This window comes from Parambassis ranga, chromosome 20 (assembly GCF_900634625.1).
Source record: "Parambassis ranga chromosome 20, fParRan2.1, whole genome shotgun sequence".
In the NCBI taxonomy this organism is placed as follows: domain Eukaryota; kingdom Metazoa; phylum Chordata; class Actinopteri; family Ambassidae; genus Parambassis; species Parambassis ranga.
In genome coordinates, this window is record NC_041040.1 from 13019607 (window position 1) to 13042893 (window position 23287).

The window sequence follows — 23287 nt, forward strand, 5'->3', positions numbered from 1 at the left end:
TGTATTATACCACTCATTGTATTTTATTTCCAATTTTACACATTTGCCCTGATTTGCATACTGTGTGTTTTCATGGTTGTTACTACGCTTGGTGATGTCTTGACAGAAGCTTTTTAAAGTGCCTCGCTTGCAGAAGAAAAACCTCTTATTGGTTTAGAAAGCGTAAAAAGGACAGGTTAACGTGTTGCTGTACACAAAAGTGGCTGAGAGCAGCGATATGCAGAGTGCATTAACCGCAGAGCTGTCAGTCACAAGTTCACAACGGACTAAGTGTCGTTGGTGTGTGTTTGTCTGTGTGTGTGTGGTCCTGCTAACTATGTGCCACTGCGTTAGTGTTCCATCACTTATAAATGAGGTTACCTCTTAAGAGCAGGGGTGTCCTAGGGGACCATGCAGGAGGCCTGCATGGCGGCCAGACTGGCTTCTGGACTCTTTATCTGTCCCCCTGCTGAAGAGCTACTCAGTGTGTTTGCCTTTCAGCACGTCAGAATAAAAACAAAAAGCAATTGTACAAGCACGGACAAACAAAAGCTTTTATAATGGTTACGCTCATTGTTTTCCCTCCGTGACAGTGATGATCCTGTCAGACATTATAAATCACTCTGAAATGAGGATGCAAATTTCAAAACAAATATGTTTGCATAGAGAATCTCTTTAGTCATACAGGGATTCGATTCATTCTAAGCATATAATTAAGAGCTCAAAGGCATCATTTTCAGGCTTTACTCCGACATAGAACCATCCCAGAGACATATTTACATACTTTCCTCTTTAGGAAGGTGCTTACACTCTGCGCTGATGCACTACAACTAAAGCAGGTTACTACAAGGTTTCTGCAGTAAATCGTTTTCTTCCTGAAGGCTCTGATGTTTAGTTTTTGTTGAACTTGTTTTGATTCATCTTTGTGGTCCTTTTTTAAGGATGTGGTCGTGCCGTGTTACACGAACACTGATGACATTTTTCTAAACATTTGTCCACAGAATCTTTCAGCAGTTTGTCGCTATAAAACCTGGACCTTCCTCTGCAAAACCATTATGGCTGAAAATGGAAGAAACAGCCATTAAAAATTCAATTGTTTAACAAGCAAGTGCTTCTGACAGATGTTGTTTAGAAGCTTTTCATAGTTTGCCCTCAAACTTTGCTTTAGAGCCTCCTCAGCTACTTTTACATTATGGTTGGTAAAAAGTCCCTTTTAAGTCATGAACAGTGTAAAAAAAACTTGTTGAAATTATATGTGAGTGCCCAATAACTTTGGATTACAGGTGAAAAAATGCTGTCTCTTTCTTTTCTGTCTCTCCAAGCCCCAGCTGGTCTAAAGCTAAGCTGAAGTGAGCTCCCCTGCATTGTCTCGAGTGAGCACCGTGAGCATTATGACTGCTGGAACCCCCTAAGGTCTAAATCCTTGATCCCGGTGCCTGTGATTATCTGTGTGGATTCACAGCAGTCAAATTGAAAAAACAATCATGAGTGACACAGGCTGCTGCTGCTTCTGCTTGTCAGAGACAGTATCATTTCTATTCTGCTGCAGCTACACCATCTGCTCCGTTTGTAAGGCTGTGCCCTCACACACTTAGGAGTGGAACATTGAATGTGTTATATATTTTTCTGTGGACATTTATGATGTTTACTTTTTTAGCAAAAAGAAACACATTTATATTAAAATAACCACATGTCCCATGGCTGGTCTGAAAAAAAGAAGAAGGCTGTTTGCTGCAGCTGCTTCTCTGCTGCATCCACTGATGCACCTGAAGGACCACTTCTCCCCAGTCGACCTTTAATCCTCTTTAACAGTATTCTTCCATCTGTCAGCGCTGTGTCCTGTGCAGATCGTTAACACTACATTCACAGTTCAGTGACCGACCCGGAGGACCCTTTCATCTGCACAGAGACAGAAAAGAAAGCTTCACTTCTGAGACACTCAGCACTGCAAGCCCATTGTAATAAGGGCAGCTGTTCCGGTGACTGGATGGCAGAGGTAACACAGGGGATCATTTCTGAGTATTATTCCTGTTTTTAGTGTAAATATCTGACAATGCTGAGCATGAGCTGTAATCATAAACATATTATAACCTTTATCTTTTTCCAGACATGCTTATTAACACAAAATGTACTTACATTCCTACTTCTAATGAAATTGATTTATATACAGTTAAATTCAATTTGTTTTAATAATGCATGAGCACATTGCCTTTGGTGCACATTTGATACTGATGGCTCTTTGCTTTTAGTTTTCAGACCTCTATTATTCTTACCGTCTTGCTTTCACCATGACTCTTGCCATATTGCTTTGGTGCAATATGGCACACTCATGTTATAATAATGTGATGACTGACATGATGTGACCATATTAGCAGTACTATGATTGCTAGAGGTACAAAAGAAACGCCTGTTTCCATTGTCCTGGCTGCCTGACTTGCATTTACTTTGTATGATATATGAAACAATAAAGAGATCATGTGATGACAGATCGATGTGTCGACCTTAAAGAATAAACCACAAAATGAGTGCATTTTTGTAGCTACAAATGCTGGATGTGGATCAGTAAACTGTTTATAAGTCATGGTCAGTTCCACGTGCTTGACCCAGACAAAGCGTGTTAACTCTGACACTATGCTTGGGTAAACTCAGAGCTGACCACTGGGGCAATGTGTCACTTGGGACCAGCTGGGAGCAGTGTACTATAATTGTAATTGCTCATCATTTGTTTTGCACACAGCAGGGAGGTTTAAAAAAAATCAATAAGTAATTGATTTCTGATTTTTTGTGACTAAGAGTTTGGCTGGTGGTAATGAACTGCAGGAGGAGGCAGAAGAAGAGATTAGACAAGGATGCTCAGTGGATAGAGAAGCGAACAGCTACAATATAGAGATGCGAGTCGGCTCACCACTCCAGGATGCCCTGATTTCCTGCCCTTATTTAGTGATTGAGGATGCATGAGCTGGTGGACTGACAGGCTCTGTGGGTAATGAACTGTCTCCACACAACTGCAACTGTTATTGTGAAGGTCAATGGAGTGGTCAAGGCAGCCAGATACCCTCTAAAGTGGTTGGCTGCACTGTCTTACTTTACTGAACTGGGTTTTATACAGTCACACTTGACACATAGAATAACAAGCATCCATGGACAGCTGTACTAATAAGAAATGCATGTTGACATTTGATTTTTTGACCTATCACAGATGACTGGAGGTTTGTTGTTTTATATTTCAACAATGACATCAGCAGCCTGGCAGGGAAAACGTGCTGCAACATTCAGCTAATGAGCACGACACCACCTTGTGGAGACAACACAGATCACTGACTGGAACATTTTGATCAGTCTCTCTGTACTTCAGATACACCATTAGCCAGTGTGAGGAGGGTTACCCTACATATATATATACACATATATATATATATATATGCGCTTTACAGAATACATGTCTTTGCATGTCATTTGTAATGTATTCTAAAAAGATCTCCTCACTGTTGTCTATTGTGATGGTTTGTCTGAAGGGCCAATTATTGATTAAATATGTCAGTGTGAATTTCAGATAAAAACAGGTAAATGTAATCAATATGATCACTCATACGCTTTATTGTAGCATCTTTTCTGCCTCTCTCTGTGTCGGGCATGAGCAAGTTACTAAGACAACTCTGCAGGACACTTTACGACAAACGTTTATTAGCAGATCACAAGCAGCAACACCCATCAACAAAAGTCCAACCATCAAACAATACATGAAGAAACAGTTACTAAAATGCCAAACAAGGGGAAAATAAATAAATTATTATACATTTAACTTCTGCAGCCGTGACAAAATATTGAAATAGCTCTGCACAAGGACACACACACACAGTGCTGTCAAAGGCAAACCTGTTCAGTTTTTAATTAAAAGAAATGCTTCTCTGACAAATGAGAAAACATGCCGGTGGTGCGCTCCATCCTAAAAACTGTGTCACCTCTTACTAATCTTGTTCACCTTGTGGACATATATCCCATTTCCATCGTTTTTAACCGTTCCTGTTTCAAGGACATTTGTTTCGAAATGTGCTACAACATTTAGGAGGCGACACCAAATGAAACGCAGCGCCCCCCCCCCCCCCCAACTCCAAAATCCAATCACGACTGATGAATTTGAAATTGATGGCAAATCTTTAAGCCCAGACACTTACTCAGGTGATGTAGGCTACTGAGCAATGAGGAATGAGAGGAGGGAGAAGAGGTGGAGGGAGAGAGGTAGTGAGGGGGAGACAGCTTGACATACAGCAGAGCGGGAGAGGATACACTGCTAGATTTATGAGTTCTTGTTTAGAGCATACTGCTGAAACAGACTCATAAATGTTTTTGATGGTCCACAAATATATTACTCCTGACCATGTCTGCTCAGCATGCAATAAATAATCCTAAAAAGTTTAATCATTCTCTATCCTTCCGATTTATTTTGGAGATATTTATATAAGCCCATATATACTGCGTTACAGCACAGGCAGAGACTCATGTGCCGCCTTCAGATCTGTTAAACATTAAAGTAAAAATGTTGTGCCAGCAAATATTGGAAGAAATCAGCACTGGGAAAGATTTTTGTTCCTCCATCTAAAATTGTATTGGCTGCCTCGTGTGTGCAGTGTATCTGCTGAGAGCCGTGCTCACCCCTGAACCTCCTCCTCTCCCACAGCAAACAGCTTCCCACAAGCGCAGGTCAACAGACTCACAGTAGAGGTGCCCTCTCTGTACAGCTCCTCATAATGCACTCAGAGGATTCAGAGAAAGAAGAATCCATGTGTTCATTTTTTGCAAGAAAGCATCTCTTCTTTATAGATGCAGAAATGCATGCGCGCATCTCTTTGAACTGTTGCAGTATTGCTGTGATTGACCAGTGTGTGGGACTACACTGTGTGTGTGTGTGTGAGCTCATGTGAGTTGGCGGAGGTTTCCCTAGAGAAGCACCGCACCAGAGCTGACCTTGCAGACAAGAATTTATTCATTGCTGTTCAACAAATTTCTCTCCTGCTTCTATTAGGTGTTGAGCTTTTATCTCAGCTGTTTTGTCTCCCTGCACCCTGCTGATTATTGATTTCTTCCAAACACTCTATCTTTAGATTAGGACACCAAGATTGAGATCATAATTTAAGACCTTATCAGCATGTTTCCAAGTAACTTCTCATTCATAGTTGAGAATCAGTTTTATTCCTCTCCTGGTCTACTCTTTGCTCGCTGCATTGTGTATATGGAAACCATAAAGCTTTAACTTCCCTGTGAAAACGTCTCTTATCGGACAGGGTCCAGCTGGCAATGTCAGACAGATGTCTTTATACCCTCTAGGGGTTCCATTGAGAATAAATTAGTTCAATAAAATACCAAGAGGGCACTTAGAAAGAAGACAATTAAACACCTTGCATAGAACAAAGTCCAGCTGTATTTCAAATGACTGAATAATACTGATACTGATGAATGCAGCCATTAAAAAAGACAGCACTCAATACCGTTTCAACAGAGAGTGAACACAGAGCCAACCTTGCATGCAGAACAGACCGGAAATTCTGTTTAAATGTGAAGTCCTATAAAAAATGCACCAAGAAAAAAAGTGCTGAGGTTTTACTTTTTAATTTAATCATAGTGACATGTTGATCGCTCTCATTAAGTGTAGAATGCATGAGTGAAAAATGCGGCAACATTGCCCCTTTGCTGTATAAACACTAATGCAGTGATGGGAGCCATCCATTGTCACAGCATGAGGGATGATGGCTTTTAAATTGCTTTGTTCGAATCAAAGATTGATTCAGTGATTGAAGGATAAGCTTTTATAATTAATGCAGAAAACAAGATATTTTCTGGATGAATTATCAAACAGATCACCGGCTCCTCTCCACTGACTTTTGGCAATAGATGTTAAATATCTGGTGACCTGGTGTAAGTGTTTGTTTCTGGAACCACGTCCAAGCCGCCATCCGGTGATACCTTCACAGCAGCGATCTCACACTGCATAGCGCTGCCAGTAACCAGGGATAACAATGAAACATTCATTGAATCCTACTCAACGTAATTAAACTGTATTAACTTAATTACCCCTGCCTCTGTCACAGTAATCAAATGGATAGTGTTCAGCTGTGCACTAACCTTTCCCTCAGGTGTGAGTTACAGAGCACCCGGGGGATAACATTACCATCACCGCCAAAGGCCTGTCTGTTGTTTCGTTCGCAGGCTTTATTCCATTCCTGTCTGTCTGCCAGGCCCGGAAGGGTTTTCTGAACCTCAACGTGAATCCCTACCGGTGCCCTCCAAAAAGCCAGAATTGGTATTCTTAGAACAATGACCCAACTCCCTTGTGAAAGTAAGCTTGCACCTGATCCCGTCACAGGAAGGTTAATGTGGGTGCAATGATCCAAGGACCTCCATCTGTCCTCGGGGGTTCTCCTTTATGGTGACAGCAATAGCTCATTTCGATACTTCTCATCATGACTTCACACTTGGACAAGGGCTTGGACCAGTGTGCTGTGTAGAGGGCATGTTGAGCTGCGAAGGATTGCCAGGAACAGTGCATGATGAATGAGGGGAAGGGAGTTCTTGGTACAGAGCTTGCCTCATCAGTGGGGATTCGAAAGTGCAGAATTCTTAAGTACAATAGAAATCTATTAGGGCTCTGTTTCCCAAAATTAATCCTAAGGCTAATGCACTTTCACCTACAACAGATCAAGAGTTTTAGAGAAAGAGGGCTCAGTTTCTTCTACAGATACACATTTGATCACAATCACACACAAGAAAGTTAAAAACTGAGAGCTTCCAGGGGTTCAAATACAGCAGTGTAAGTTATGGTGGATCCTTAGATAACAGGTGCAAACTTGGGATGGTCTTAATTAACCAAGTAAAGCTGACTGAATGTACCTAATTACACTCTACTATTGGAAAAAAGACAGTCAGAAAACAAACACGCCCGGCTTGGATTTACAGTCAGGAGAACCCCTTTTTGCTGATGGCTATGTATATTGACATACTGGCCAATAAAGAACTGTGTGACACCCATGACATGCACCACACAAGCAGAAAACCATGATCATGTCAGCCTTATAACAATTTAGCACTGCACTCCATATACTCCGACAAAAGCCCGGTTTTTATACAATTTTATATGACTATAAAGAAATTTAAATTATCTTACATGCATGATAGAATGTGGATCACATCTCTTATTTCCTAGAGGAAATGTGATGTGACTGTCACCCTATTCTAAATCCTAACAGTAGCCTTCAAAACTAATGGAGGGTGAAAATGCACACACAGTGTTCTGGAGAATTGTATCTGAGAGTCTCATCATGTTCTAAAGACAGAGAGCAGAGACAGAAGAAGGTGAAGGGATTCCCTCAGCTGTGAATGAGCGCTCATACAATGTGTACAAGCTGTACAAAAGTGAAGAAGAAGAAACTGATAGTGGCAGAATGTCAAAGTGAAGCTGTTCTTCTTCAGATATTATTTTGTTCCCAGCACAGTGCCTGAGGAGAAAAGACCTGCTGGACATCCATCAACACCTCATGTCCACCCTGTTTAACCTCTACTTGTTCTACAATTATTATTTTAAATGGTGTAAGGTGAGAATGTATTTTAGTGGTGAGTATATTTTTCATACACATTTAAATGTAAAATGTGTTCGACCCCTGAGGACCACCATACATGGAAATGATGGCCTCATAAATGGCTGTCCAGCTTCACTAAATAAAAATAAATAAAATGTGTACCTGTGTTTGAAAACTTAAATATTTTTAACATACACCTCAACTGATGCCTGGTAATCCAGGTTTGGTATATGACACCGCTCGGGGTCAATGAGTGTGCGACACAGGCAGCGAATCACTAACCTTCAAGGACAGAAATCAAGATCAGCCACCATGACCTCTTCAAGTGACCGCTTTAAATTAAAAGGCGCTTCAAGGGAGCATGTGCCGGAGTCCATCAAGAGCCCTGTCATCTCCAGCAGTTAGCATTATCTTTAAAGTTCAATATGTGTAACCTTGAAGGACATGAGCAAGATGAAATTATATCATATCACCACAGGATGCTCGTAGCCATTGGACATATCAATTGTGTACATTGGATTGCTGCACATCTAGGGATTTGATAAATTGGTTAATGCAAATATTCAAGGTTATCATTCACTCATGGACACACACACCCCTCCTGTCTGAGGTGATGGGGGGGTATTGAATGTCATCTTCTCTACTTAAACCCTGAAACAGCTCACTGTTGGCCAGTCTCTACAGTGTGATCACAGACACAGGTTAAGCAGGTAAACAACAGGAAACAAGATACAGGGCCGCAGCACCTGCCCCTGTTTGACTTCAACACACACAATGTATGTCCGCACGCACCTATAGTTAGCACTGTTTGTAGACATTTGTCACCCTGTCGGCTTCAAATTAAAAATTAAAACAGGTAGAAAAGATCGCATTGTACAGGAAATCCCATAACATTTTAATGTCAGGGCAGCTGCTCCTTTACTCAGTAGCCCTTTAGGTGCTTATCTGGGAGTCTTCTAAAGTCATTAAACTAAAGCCAGGATGCTCCCTCAAAAAGCAGACCTAATTGGACTTGCAGCACATTAGCGGTTAAGTACGCTATCAATATTACAAGGAGCTATAACACCTCAGTCCAATATTTGGCTAGCATCCTAACGCGCTGCTTTTTTCCTCTTCTACCCTTTGTGTAAGAAATAACTACTTTTTGACACAGGAGGCTCATGAGTGTGATTTCTTTATTACAATTAACTAAAAACTCTGATTTTGTGCAAAGACAGAAACAAGGGTAGCACAGCAGACCTGTTCATTTGTGAGACCAGGAAAGAATTTCCCCCTCATATTATCCCTCCCAGGAGTGGACAAGTTTTGGTTTCCTGTCCAGATGATTAATCTTTCACATTATTTCACAGAGGGACTCATAACACCATAACACTACCTGTGGACCCAATTACACAGCTGACAACAATATCAATGCAACTCCCTGACTGAGGGCAGCATAAACATGGCTACCTTTGTTGTACAGCGGTATACCTGAGATAATACAGAGACGACCTGCATGGATTAACAGAACAGTATCAGAGCACGACGCTGCTGAGTGTCACCTGTCAGCGTTAAAAAGTCTCCAAGACACATGCTTCAATATACAGCATGAGAGGGGTGATTGATAAGTTTGGAGCCTGAGGTAGAAGGAAAGGAGTTACATAGCTCTTGTTACATACAGATGAAGTTTAACTCAAAAGGGGGGTAAACAACTTGAGGTTTCTGTTTTATGTAAATTAAATGTGTTTGTCAGCACTGTCTTAAAAAATAGAGAACACTGATGCCCAGGCCTTATTACCCAAGGAAGTCCATGAGGACATGGTGGCAGCACTAATAAGAGGATGCCTCTTCGTACAGAATAATCACAAAGGAGGGAAACACACAAAGTCTGCAAGAAAAATTAAATTTACCACATTTACTGCAGAAATAAACATGCAGCATTAGCCCTTATTCCCTTAATTTGCCACCCCCAGACGACTCTCTCCTTCAAAATGAAAACAACGCCATTAGGTCTTTAATTTATCAATCACCCAATCACAGTAAAAATTTACATTTCCTTCCATATGTCTGTTTTTACATTATGCCTCAGACACATAAAGTGAGACTTTCAGCTGCAGTACTAAATGGTCCATTGTATGAGCACAGCTAATCTTCCAGCTACAGCACCAGTCACTTCTTTAGTATTCATTACAAGGCCTCTCCTGCCTGTCTCTCAGTTCACCGTACAACACACAGTGATCACTGGAACACGCTAGAGGTGCCACACCTCCCCTAATTGCAAAAATGCTTACTCTCATAAGACGACTCTTGACAGTAGTAGCGGGTCAAATTGCCAGCCTGGGTGTTTTCGTAGCAATTAGACCAAGTGCATTATACTCACATTATCATGCTGCCACAAGCACTTTGGGTTAAGGTGCAGCACAGAGCATCTTGTCTACCCTGCAAGGCAGCATTATTCACGCTGATGAATGCTGATGAGAATGCTGCAAACTCCTGAAATTTTGGAGGTTACACTGAAGCGGTGCTGTAAATGATGTGACATCCTGTATTTGGTAAACAATGATGCTGAGGAGTCAAAGCAGAGTATGTGCGTTCCCTTGTTTGCTTGCTTTGCTTCGCTCTGTTGGACAACATGACTGCATGAGAGAGAGAAATTGACCAACGATTGCAGCAGAGATCCCAATAATAATATAAAAACAAAACAACACCTATTCAATTAGTGATCCATGGCCCTGGATCTATTATGCAAACATAACCAGCAGGATGGAGTGGTAATCAATCATGTTTGTTTGTCTGCAGCTAACAGCAACAGCAGCAGAGAGAGCACGCTGTGGTCAGAGCATCGTGGACATGTGTTGTTTTCTTTTTTAAAGATTGTTCCCGCTCTGTGATTGATGGCTGTAGGGAGTGACAACAAACACAGGGAGATAGAGAGAGAGGCGACAGACTGCAGAGGTTTTCTGTTGGATTTAAAAGTCGCATGGTTACATGGTACAGACTTAGCTCGCTAAACCCTCGGGACACCCTGCGTACTATAGCTGTGTTTTGTACAAACAAATACCAAAGCATTGTGCTGTGTGTGTATTTTTGACACACTAGGTGTTGTTGGCAGCATCAGAGACGAACAGGTGTGTTTTGTGGGATGAATGAAGACGTGACATAGATTAATGACCCGAGTCTACAGCAGACCATTACATTGAAGGCCACTGCTGCCCACTGTGGGTGGGTGGGAGGTTGTGTGCGGACCTTGACATGGCCAACTGCTAAAAATAGCCAATGAGAATAAACAGGCTGCTGCTATGGCTTGTTTCCTCCCACTTATTGACAAAAACGCACACACTGTGAAACACACACAGGCACAACCACACACACAGACATTGTACACACAGTACTGTATAGTGGCATTCTTACTGTAAAATCCCTTCAAGCTCACTCACTTTGAAGTTCACAGAACAGTAAATGACGTCTACACAGCAGAGAAGCACAGTGGGAAATGCATTTTTTCTAACTTTGTATTCACGTCTGTAGCTGCTCTCTAATAATAGAAATGTGTTCCACTGACTGAATGCTTATTAGTGTAGTTTAATGTGACTTTGTACTCTTTCACTTTACCTTCTGCAGAATTTCACAGTTCCAATTCCAGCATCCAGATTTCCTCTCTGTCCCATCTTACATGCAAGGTGACATTTCTTGTCTACCCTTTTATCCTACAACACACCAACTAATTCTTTCAGAGCTCCTCAGAATAGTTTGGTTGTGCAGAGCTCCTCCGATGAGTGTGTGCTGAATGGATGATGATGTGTCTCTTATGTGCTGACAGCGTCAGAAGCAGAAGCTGTGGGGTGTGAGTGTGTCCGCGGTGTTGTTTGGATGATGGAAAGGACACGTTTTATGACAAATTGAAAAAGGAAAATACAGCAGGCAGTGACAGCTCAGGGATGAAGCAGCCGGTGGAGTCAGTCAACTCTTTTTGCGGTGGGATTGGTGAGATTGATGGAAATACACACACAGGGAGAGGTTGGGTTTCTCTTTTGATAAAAGATACAAGTTATAAAAGACTTTGCGTGGTCATTTTTCCTTTTTTTTTTAAAAAAATCCAACCTTGGACACACTTGACCAGCAGTCATGGAGCATGTGTATCCCTTCTTCTGTATCTGAAGTTACATAGCAGTGATGACATCCTCACTGTCAACACACTGACCACTAGGATAGAGGTAGCAGTGTGAAAGGCCAAAAACAATGAACACAGCAGGTGTTTGGCAAGTTTGAAATCCATCTCCACAATGGACTTGTGAGCTGGACTCTGGTTGGATGTGTTGGACCCAAGCCACATCAGTTGTTGTCCATGATGCTCAAAAAAATGCCTGAAGATCTGCCTTGATGTGTCGAATCCAGTAATTGTGCTCAAGAAGTTAACCTTGGTCGAGGACAATTGCATTGACACAGAAGTGTAAGAAGGAAAAACCTCCTTGTGTCCTCATAGATAAGTGACTTATAAATAAAGGCTTGTTTATTTTATGTCTCTCTACCTAAGGCCACGGACTTATCAATCACCCATCGTACAGACGTCATCATTGTCGGACTGTGTAATGCATTCTGATAAATAGGGACAGCAAAGGTTAATTGACCAAACAAGCTGATTCAATCATTCAGTCACACAGAGCAGCCGCGCTAGAAGCCTATCTGGCTCCATGGCCCAAAGTGTTTCTTCAGCATGATGCTACAATTTCGGTTGCTACGGCAACAACCCACACAAGCACACATGCCCACATAATACACAGGAATTAAAATAAAAAAAAAAAAATAAACTGCACATCCTCATCTCTACAAACACCCTCCAGGAGACAAAAAAAAAACATTTTATAGTCTGTGTAACTCACTGGAAACTTAATAATTATAGATATCATGCTGGAAAGCAGAGTTATTCCACCCACATGGTGGGATGCAGGCTGCCTTCAACTCCCTTAAGTGCACGCAGGTGGTGTTAGAGCTGCGAGCGAGTGTTACATTACTCCAACATGTGCACAGTTCCTATTCTGCTGATTATTCTGGATCGCTGCTGAACCACCTCACACATCCTGACTCACAGGAGAGCTGATTGGCTGCCACTTTGATAATAATAATTTATGAAAGGGGACACAGTCAATTAGCCTTCATCATTTCTCTGTACGCTAAGTAATTAACAATGGTGTCATCTGCAGTTTTGCTGTCAACAGGAGAATATTTTATGTCTGTCAATGAGAGGTCAGGGATGTGCTTCACCATGCCACACCTGAATGCTGTCTTATTGATGTCACAGAGGCATTCAGAGGGAAAGGCTATCTTTATCTGGGTGGTAAACATTTTCACAGCTTCCACAGCTTATGTGATTGACAGCTATACAGTGCTGATGTCACATACAACTCAGGCGACATGTGATTGACATGTGACCAGATATATATCTGTGAATCTGCACATCTCCAGAGACCTGCAGAGCTCCAGAGCCGCTGACCTTCAAACAACAGTGCAGTTAAGATGTAACATAAATGCCCACAAAAGCTCGGTTTAGTCAATGCAGCATTATTGATCACTTGTCACTGGAAGGAAGGAACATGGCAGGGAAATCAATTACACATATGCAGTGTGTAATCAAATTTCTGCAAAAGTGCTTAGCTAAGGGGAGTTTAACTGACACATATGTAAGCTCTGCGGGGAACTATCATTGCAGCGCTGAGTATCCATTCATATGAACTGACAGAGAGGAGAAGAGCAACCATCAGGGGGATCATGAAGAACACTAAATGTAACATCTGCATTTATTCATTTCAGACCGTGGAGTCTGGAGATCAGCAGCCTATATATTGATATGTGAGACTGGATTAAGATGTGTTTGTTTGGGTTGAATCAGCTAATGCAGGGCTCTCTCAAGTGGTCAGAGAAAGGGGTCAAGCTATCTTCTTGTCTTCTGCAGATAAGGTTACTGGCTGTTTGGAGGTTGGGTTATTTGTTACCTTTAAGGTGAAAGCAGTTTTACCTGTGTGAGAGTGAGTGGAAGCAATTTGTTGTGCGTTTTTGAGTAGTCAGTTTTTTTTTGGAAACTCCTTTCAGCATTAAAAGTCTGAACGCTCCACTAAAAGAGTATTATTCACTGATGTTATATCTTTCTTTATGTTTCCCTTTTACAAAACAAACATGTTTCTCTCTTTAACCGCATTTCAAACATCCCTTAATGGATCGAGCCGGTTTCCCTCTGTTCCGTTTGAGTTCCACCTCTAGGATGTGGTGCAGCCCGTGTGCGCCCCTCTGCTCCTCCTTATGTAGTGTACAGCGGGACACTCCGCAGTTCGCTTATCCCGTTCCTTCCCGTTCCCTTTTACGCGCTCGACGTCTGCAGCCACAGTGATTCACTGAGCCTGTCTTCACACGCTTTTTTTTTGGATGAAGGCGCAGGACTCTTTATTTATTTTTTTCCCCTCAGATGGCTAAACGGCACTGCTTCTCTTTCCTTTGGTGATCATCTTTAGAGGAGGACATTAACGTTTTTCTTTTTCTTCTGTTGTTACGGACTCGTTTTCAACAAAATGTGGGACGCGCGTTCTCTGCGCGGCGTCCGCGGAGTGCTCCCTTCAGTCGTAGCCGCTTGACTAAAGGGGCATCCCGGCTCCCTTTTTTCATCCTCTGCTCCCTAAGGAACAAGAGGAGTTTGCATGCAAAAGGTGGTTTATCGCGGCAAGGTGAGACTGCAAGAATATTTCCTTATTTTCACACTACTTTAAAGAGAGTAAACCGAGTGTGTGCGCTGCCTGTACAGATTGTGTGGACTGATCAAATGTAGGTGGTGGATTGTGAAGGCATCAGAATCTTTTTGAACACAAAATAGTGTAACAGGTTTGCTGCAGTGTTTTTATTTTAAATGTTAATTTAAATGTTGGCAGTATGTTGAATGTATAGATTATGAGTGCGAGGCTGCCTCCCATTCTTTCTTACCTACTCACTACTACTTCCTTTTGGATAGTAATTTTGGCTGCTCAGGGCAAAATCGTGATCCAAATTATCCAAGACAGATGTAACTCAAAACTGTTGCATCCAGGCGCATCTGTCCATTCTGTAACAAAAGAGGAACATTTTTGTTTAAAAATACCCATAAAACTGGCTTTTACATGTTTTAAAATGTTTATTTTGTAATATAAATGACATTTTAATCAAATAAAAACCTATTAATAGCTGTTGTTATGTGCACAGATTTTGCTATTCTGACTTCATAATGACAAGTTAAATACAACTCCAAGAAAAAGCCGCCACACATAATACATGAATGAATTTCAAGACTTCTTTTGAGCAATGGAGCTGCACAGAAAGTGGTGCTACAGCGGGAGTTCACTGCCTCACTACAATGTAACAGTGTTGTAGTGGAGTGCAGAGCAAAGCAGCCATATTGACCGTTAAAATAAAAATCATTGATCCTGCCTAACACTTAGAAATGTGATGAAAGAGGTCGATAAACAGCTGCTACTATTTTTGACTGACAATTGTAGGTAAAGGGTGACTGTTGTACAGAATTTGATGAGAGCAGCTTTATTTTCCATCATTTTGAAAGTTGCACAATAATTCTGATTTAACTGATGTGCCACTCAATCATCTCACCGAGTCTTTCTTTTGTTTTCACAGCCATGGAGGGACTTGCCTAAAGAGGATCCAACATAAACATTTTTTTTTTCCAAATTTCCTTTTTCCACTTCATTATAATATCCTGCCAGAGGTCTCCCTCCCATCACCATGGCCGAGAAGCTTGCATCGGCTGGGCTTAAGCCTACCAATTCCCGAACTGCTTCCTCGCTGCCCCCTGAGCCCATCGACATCATCCGAACCAAAGCCCGCTCCCGCAGAGTCCGCCTTAATGTAGGGGGTCTGAACCACGAGGTCCTGTGGCGGACCCTTGACCGGCTACCCAGGACCCGGCTTGGCAAGCTGCGAGAGTGCAACACCCATGAGTCCCTGATGGAAGTCTGCGATGATTACAGCCTGAACGAGAACGAGTATTTCTTCGACAGGCACCCGGGCGCCTTCACCTCCATCCTGAACTTTTACCGCACGGGCAAGCTACACATGATGGAGGAGATGTGCGCTCTCTCATTCGGCCAGGAGTTAGACTACTGGGGCATTGATGAGATCTACCTGGAATCCTGCTGCCAGGCCCGTTATCACCAGAAAAAAGAGCAGATGAATGAGGAGCTGCGAAGGGAGGCAGAGACACTGAGGGAGCGGGAGGGAGAGGGAGAGTTCGATAACACCTGCTGCCCAGAAAAGAGGAAGAAACTGTGGGATCTCCTGGAGAAGCCCAGCTCCTCTGTGGCTGCTAAGGTAGGGATCCAAAATGGGAAGTGTGATCACACCACCTCCATCTCACATTTCCTGTTCAAAGCTGATCACACTGCCTGCATCATAGCACATTACAGGCATGCTCATCAAAGCCTACTCCCAAAGACACATTCATCAGGGCCGATCGTCTCAGTAGCAACAGTTGTTAAGGAACATGTAGAGAAAGGTGCAGTCTTAGCGATCTGTCAGTTTGTGTAATGCAGCTGTGACTTGTGGTTCTCTCTTGGCATTGCTGTGACTCAGTTGAAAGTGTTTGCAGGTGTACAGCTTACTTTGGGTACATGTATTAAGTGTGATAGAGGTCGTCACCTGTGCTTCTCCAGCTATAATAAAAACAGCTTTGTACATAGTACAGCAAAGTCAAGATTGTCTCCGTCCAAATTACCTCCACCTCCTCTTCCTCCTTCCACCATCCCCACTCTGACTCAGTCCTCAATTAGGTAGGTCAACCTTAATGAAATCCAATCACTGGTCATTTACGTTGCGTCTCCAGTATCCTGATCGCATCATCCAGCAGTGCAGGGCAAGGCTGGTCAGGATTATATTCCATGTCAGAGGGTCATAAACATGGGCACCTGTGTGTGTGTGTGTGTGTGTGTGTGTGTGTGTGTGTGTGTGTGTGTGACCGCAGCAACATCATCCCCTAGAGCTCTTGCGATTTTTCTGAGGACGTTTCAGGGAGAGTTTGGAAAATCAACCACAGTTAAAATTGTAAAGCAGCACTCAAGTTTAAAATTGCAGAAAATATGCAAAGATACACTGAATGCTTAAGGTGTTTGTTTTTATTTTTTTACTTACTTATCTTTCCGTATGGCTTATTTTCCCAGAACAAAGTAGTGATTTGTGATTGACAAGGATCCTGCCTCAGCTTGATAACTACATTCATCCTTCATAGGGAAGCTGTATATCACATGAATCAATTATAAGGAGGCTGCCAATGTCTAATTTAAGGCAAACCCAGGTGACAGCACTGGAGTAATTTGATACAGTGGGTGATATTTAAAGTGATTTACTCACCACCACGGTCCCTTATTCTCTAGACACATCTCTGTATTGCTGACCTGTACACTCTCGCATGGGGGAAGCCTGACGTACCCACAGCTGAGCGTGCATTTGGAAATACACACAGTCAAGGAAGCCTTTTATGGAACACACATCGTGCACTGAGATCTGAAAGCCCTTGACTGAGGAAATGCCATTACTCGTCCGGTGTGCAGCCATGTGCTTTCATAAAAAATCTACCTGAACTCTTTGTCAGCATCTTTCTGGCATAGACATACAGTATCCTACTCCTTTTGACTTCAACCTGCATGCAGGCAGAGACGTTTGAGCCCATTATCCTGCTTTAAGCCACCTATGGTCCACTCTGCTCTTAAATAAAGGTTATAAGCATGAGAGGATTGACCTTTTCAGCTGGGTCAATCAAGCTAGGATTTCATTCATCAGCGCTAGCAGCAGCACATTCTCTGAGAGTACGGGCAAAATAGAAAACCAGAAGCGGCTGCAAAAAGCACTGGAGAGATGTTCAGAGAAAGCCACAAGTTAAGGACGGGAGGAAGAGGAAAGCACTGTGACAGAGGAAAGCCCTGAGAGAGAGAGAGAGAGAGTGATGTAAGAGATGCAGTCATGTAAGTTACGCCTCAGGATGCTGAGCTGGATCTTTGCAAACCTTTCCTGATGAATTATGAATGATATGGTCAAAACAAAGGGGACACTGGCTAATGCAGTAGCTTCTCTCTGTGGCTGTGTGACTTTTGGTTCAGTGCCCCACTGTGTCACAAGCAGGATGTTGTTGTGCATTGACTACTCCTATCAGGTGCTTGCTTTCTCACAAGTGAGAGTCCACTGAGGAAAAGTGAGACGCACGTGTCACGAGGTCTTCCAAGCCCGTACTGTAACTGCAGGAAAACTGCACCTGAAGGTGTTGAATTTCCAACACACATGTTTTTTTGTTTTGTTTTGGGTCACTGATGGATTAAACCCTGTGACCCAAAGTGGGTTCAGATGATGGATGGATGGATGGAAATTGATTAAATGCATTTCATTAATAATGTATCTCAGCAGCTATAGAGCCTTTATGCTAACTAGTAACTGAATATGGCAAAGAAGAGACAACAACAACAACTGGCAAGTGATGGAAAACACTGGCACAACCTGGAAGCAAGTAGAGAGAGTAAAAACAAAGATTTCTACATGGATCCAAAGTAGAAGAACTGATGTTTTGTGCTGTTGCACACCTTGATGTGTGTCTATGGTGTCTTTCTAATGGCATCCTTAAGCAAAGCTAGCTTCCCTACAGTTATGTGCTCAGTGGTTCCTTCATGTAGAGTTAATGTTAATTCAGGCAGGAACTGATAAATAATACAGACAGAACGGACTGATATTAGTAACTTGGTTTGACATGATCACCATGGCGATAAAATACATGGCCTGGCAGTTGAATATTACTACAGACAGAAAAAACTGTCTCATATAAGGCAGCGATGGGTTGACTTATCTATTGTTGTTAAAAGCACAGAGGCTGTGGTCTTTGATGTAGAGTAAAGTGTGTTGGCCCTCGGAGGCCCCCCTAACAGCTGCATGCCTTGTCTTGTGAAAGCATAGCCAAAATATGATGAGCGCTTATCCAAATGACTCCAGCAAAACACCCACCAGTTAGATCAGATAAACAGTTGTGGGGAAAAGCAAAGAACAGGCACGCACATGAAGATGAGATTCCTTGTTGTATTTTTGGGATTCAAGTGACAACCACATTCTGGAAATAGTTTCCTTGGTACAGACTATAATTTCAATTATTTAAAAACGTGTTTTACTTGATGTTCAGCCAGAAGGGTTTGTCCTGCCCTGACCTTTTTTTGTTTTGTTTACAACGACAGGTGTAGTTTTACTGCAAATACAATTAGCACGAGCTCGCACCAGGAAGCCTGCGTTGCTTGAGTGTTAAATGCATTTTACCAATCATCCACCCCGCAAAGACCGATCTTGGCGTGTGTAATGTGTAAATGCCGTTTGTAACCTGCCTGTGTTTTTCCACTTGAAGTGTCTTTTGTCAGTGAGACGGGAAATGTGATTAGATGCCTCAGATGAATTTGTTTTCGTGTGCAGATAAACACAGCGCTATGCAGAAAGTGTGTAATAAATATCAGGACCTTACCAAATGTTTGCTACACAGCCAGTGATTTAGTAAGAGCTTCATCATTAACATATGAGTCATGCTGTGTGTTCCTGCTATCATAAATTAATGCCATTAGTTGCAACATGGATGCCTACAGTCCTCAGTGTTAATGGTATAGTGTGCAAGAGTTGCATTTTTTTTTCTTTTAACTTGATTTGTGTCATGCAGTCCTCTCAGAACATTAACAATGTGATATAAAATATTACAGCCTTAATACACTGGTGCCTCTGAGAGAGAGTTGCCTTTTAGGTTTTCTTTGGAGTCCATTCAGAATAGGCAGCCCCAGAAAATAATGGCAGAGGATTCAGAGCATTTTAAAGAGATCAATGTTTCTTCGTGCCAGACATTGGGTTGGGTTTTCTCCCTCCCTCCCTCCCTCCTTCCTCCCAAACCCACCCTCCACCCTCCTCCCTGCCCAGCCACACACACACACCAGCTATGTCCAGCCCAATGCTTGCTCCTAATGTGGATGCGCACCATTACTCTCCCCCTTTTATCTAATAAGCTAGTCTAGCTAGTGGAAATGGTAAGCAGTGGGGCTGTGTGCTGTTTGGTCCTCCCACGCTCAGAAGCAGCCAAAGTCAGTCCACCCCAGACACTGCTGATGACACAATATGAGGAAGCTGTAGCATAATGAGGTACTGTAAGACGCATCTCAAATATGTCTCAATGCAGCACAATATACAGTCTTAATGTTTTTTTTTTCCTTTGGCTCCTTTATTGAGCCATGTATGGAATAGAGACGTGACAATTTCAATACATAGCTTAAAGTGTGAAAAGCAAATCCAATTAGATTTTTTTTTTAAACTCTGTCGCGCGTGGTGCTGCCTGTTATTTCAGATCGCTGCAGACAGCCTCTTACTACTCTCCATCCATCTGTTTCCTTCCAGGCTTTTACAGCAACAGTGTTCGGCCTTGTGTGTACATTGATGTAGTTTCTGATAATAGCTGAGTCAAAGATGAGAGGGAGGTAGGGAAAGGGAAAATGAGCCAAATGCCTTTAGTCAGCATTAAGTCAAATGTTTTCCACAGCGTGTGCCCTCAGGTCAGATCAAGCAGCAGGTCCACTACCTGCTATTCATTATCATTATGTTGCATCTATATGTATTGTGGCCAGTCTTCAATGGGAACTGAGGAGGAAGATCTCTTTGTTTGGTTTATAGATTTTAGGTACTTCAGAAGTCTCCATCCTCAGTAGTTTATATTTACTGAATCGTGTTTAAACCTGACCAAGACATTTTACTGCAGAAATTACAGTCAAGTGACAAAGTAATGATGTCACTAAGCATAAACCTCTAACACTGTGAAATAAAGCCACCACAGACAAGCCAAAGACTGCAGTTCCTCTAATGACCACTAGGCTGGCTCCAAAGGTTTGGATGCATGTTTACAGCCGGGTGGACAGCCAGGGGTGGATTTTTATATGAGGTGTTCCTTCAAATGATATTGAGCTTATAGTGTTTCATAATTAGCCTTACTTCACTATACTATCACATGACTACAGTCCCTTACACTCACTAAGTAAGTGCACTCGACAAATCAATGAGGGGATGTGCCAGAACTCTCTCCAGCTCAATGCAGACAAAGCAGAAGTCTGCCTAATACCAGCTGAAAAACATTGCTAGGATCAAGAGTTTTCTGTCCAAACAAGACACAGGGAAACGTATCCATGCATTCATTTTCAGTAGGCTAGAATATTGTAATGGCATCCTCACAGGTCTTAACAAAAAATCAATCAGGCAGCTGCAGCTGGTCCAAAATGCTGCTGCTAGAGTTCTGAGTAATGCCAGGAAAGTGGACCACATCACACCGGTCCTCAAATCACTGCACTGCCTTCCTGTGAGTCCAAGGATACATTTAAAAATTTTACTCTTGGTTTACAAAGCACTGAATACTGGTGGATCAAAATACATCATGACCTTATTGGTTCCCTATGAAGCACCCAGACCCCTGAGATCATCAGGGACAGGCCTGCTGTGTGTACCCAGGGTGAGGACCAGGATTGAGTTATATCGCCCCTCACCTGTGGAACAAACGTCCTGAATACCTGAGGTCTGCTCAAACACTCAGTTTATTTTTTAAAATGTTCCTTTTTATTCTGTGATTTTATTGTTCTCTGTAAAGCACTTAAACTCTGCCTTGCCTTGCTTCAGGAAACCTGCGGGGATGTTACAGAGGGTTTGTTTTACAGGGCGTGAATGGCAGGTCAGGGGGAAAATCTTTAATATGGTTATTACCATCCACCTACTGTCTTTTATAGCCTATTACTTCTCCCCAGCAACCTTATATGTCATTTTGGGATTAAATGGCAATCAACCTATTCCTCTGTTTATGTGTGAGGACATTTTACTCCTGAAATCTATGTCCAGCCATATTTATAAGGCCGCCTCTTTCTCTCACACTGATGCAGTCACTCCAAACTGTGAGTCTGCTATTGCTCTACATTGTCTTAGCCTTTAGCTGAGTCATTAGGATCTATGGCGGGGGCAGAGTTTGTCATTTAGGTGGAGCACCCTATTCCTCCTCCTAGTTACATAAGCCTTCCATCAGGCCTCTAATCAGTACGGCCTAGCATTTAGGCACCAGCACCTAAATCCTCTTTACCCCGCAATCATAATCAGATAAGAGAGAACCTCCTAGATTATAGGTGACATGAGTTCTTATAGTCCCTGCATGGGAAGAGGCAGAAGCATTTATCATCTGAATGTTCCACCTTTATCCTCCATCCACCACGTTTCTGTCTTACAAGTTACTTGTAACATAAGGATTATCATATCAGTCCAGTGATGGTTTGTTTCAGATCACAAAGGGTTGTTGTAAAACGCTGGTGCTGAAAGGATAATGAGAACTTTGTACGGGCACCAGCACTAACAAGCAGCAATTCCAGCCTTTTTCTAAGTGCACTCTTGTTTCATCCGCAAACAGTAGCAATAACCTCCTGTTGCCTTTTAATACTTGTGCTTTTTTTCCTTTTTTTGGGGCTCTGTCTTCCATTGTTTTCTATAAAACATGTTGTCATCACGTTTTTTTCTGATATTTACTCACTATATAGAACAATAGTATCCAGATATGGATAGATATGCACTAGCTTTATAAGCAGTGGACAGAGCTCCTTCCACTTGTGTTAGCGCTGTTTAAATTTATAGTTATGTTACTAAGCAGCAAATATCAACTTTCCTAACAACAGCATTGCATGTTTACCACGGTTATTGTATTAGTTGAACAGTATGTGACATAAAATTATGGTAAAAGCCATGAACTCATGTCTTCCAGCTAGTTTGTTTACTTTAAATTTAGTGAGTTTACACTGTTTGAGCTTAGCTGATAGTGCTGGTGGACCACTACACGAGGGGAGGCATTAAATCAACAGTTCATCACACAAAAGCAATTTTTAATGTTCCAGATTATCTCCCAGTGTTAAGAGGGGGAGTATATCTCATTTGTGGTTTTACAACACTGGGATCTGGGAGGGGGAGTTATTTAAAATGAAGGGAAGGTTAGGACACTTTAGATCTTTATTGATCAAGCTAAAGCTTTGTATCTGTGAGTCTCACCCTTGGGGTTGAAAGGGAGCATTTGATGCGAGCCGCAATAGGTTGTTCAAAAGTGCTGCTGACCCTTTAAATCGGTCCGCAGTGATAAAATCAGGATGTACAGAAATGCTTTCAGAGTATATGTAAAAACACACATCTTCCTTTTTTTTTTATTTCTTCTCAGCTCAGTGACTATTGCATCCCCAAGAAGACCTCACTGGCTTATTGCACTTGACCATGCACGTAGTGATTCATGAATGAAGGCATCATTTAGTGAAAATCATGAGGCATGACTAATCCCTGCTGTGCTATCCACACATTTTAAGTAAGAGAAAAGAGAAAGAGAGAACAACAGGCAGGAGTGGACACAGAAGGATTTCAGCAGAGCAAGGAAAACCCTCCTCAGCACAAAGCATAAACAACACGGCAATACAAGCCAAAGCTAATGAGTGGCCAGATGGTGTGAGGAGATGATGGCTGTTGTCTCATAAGTAAAACTGTTTTCCCCAGAATAAACCCTCAACTGAACAGTTTTATCATGATTACAACAGCAGATTATGACTAATATCTATTAATTTGCCAGTTTGAAATGATAAAAGATGAGAGAATGGTGAAAGAAATGATGCACACATCGTGTCCAGTGACGTTTCTACCTCAAATAACACAGGAAATACTGTCATTCCCTCATGATA

At 42.1% G+C, this 23287-nt stretch overlaps 1 protein-coding gene across 1 annotated transcript in view; it reads left to right on the top strand.

Annotated features, from left to right (window-relative positions):
* Positions 1-13964: 13964 nt before the first annotated feature.
* The window catches only part of kcnb2b (potassium voltage-gated channel subfamily B member 2b), a 76173-nt gene continuing 66850 nt past the window's right edge, over positions 13965-23287 (top strand). Inside the window, exons 1-2 of the mRNA XM_028433257.1 lie at positions 13965-14242; positions 15177-15869. Of these exons, the coding sequence (XP_028289058.1) occupies positions 15285-15869 (585 nt within the window). The 5' untranslated portion in view covers positions 13965-14242; positions 15177-15284. The remainder of the gene's footprint in view (positions 14243-15176; positions 15870-23287) is intronic.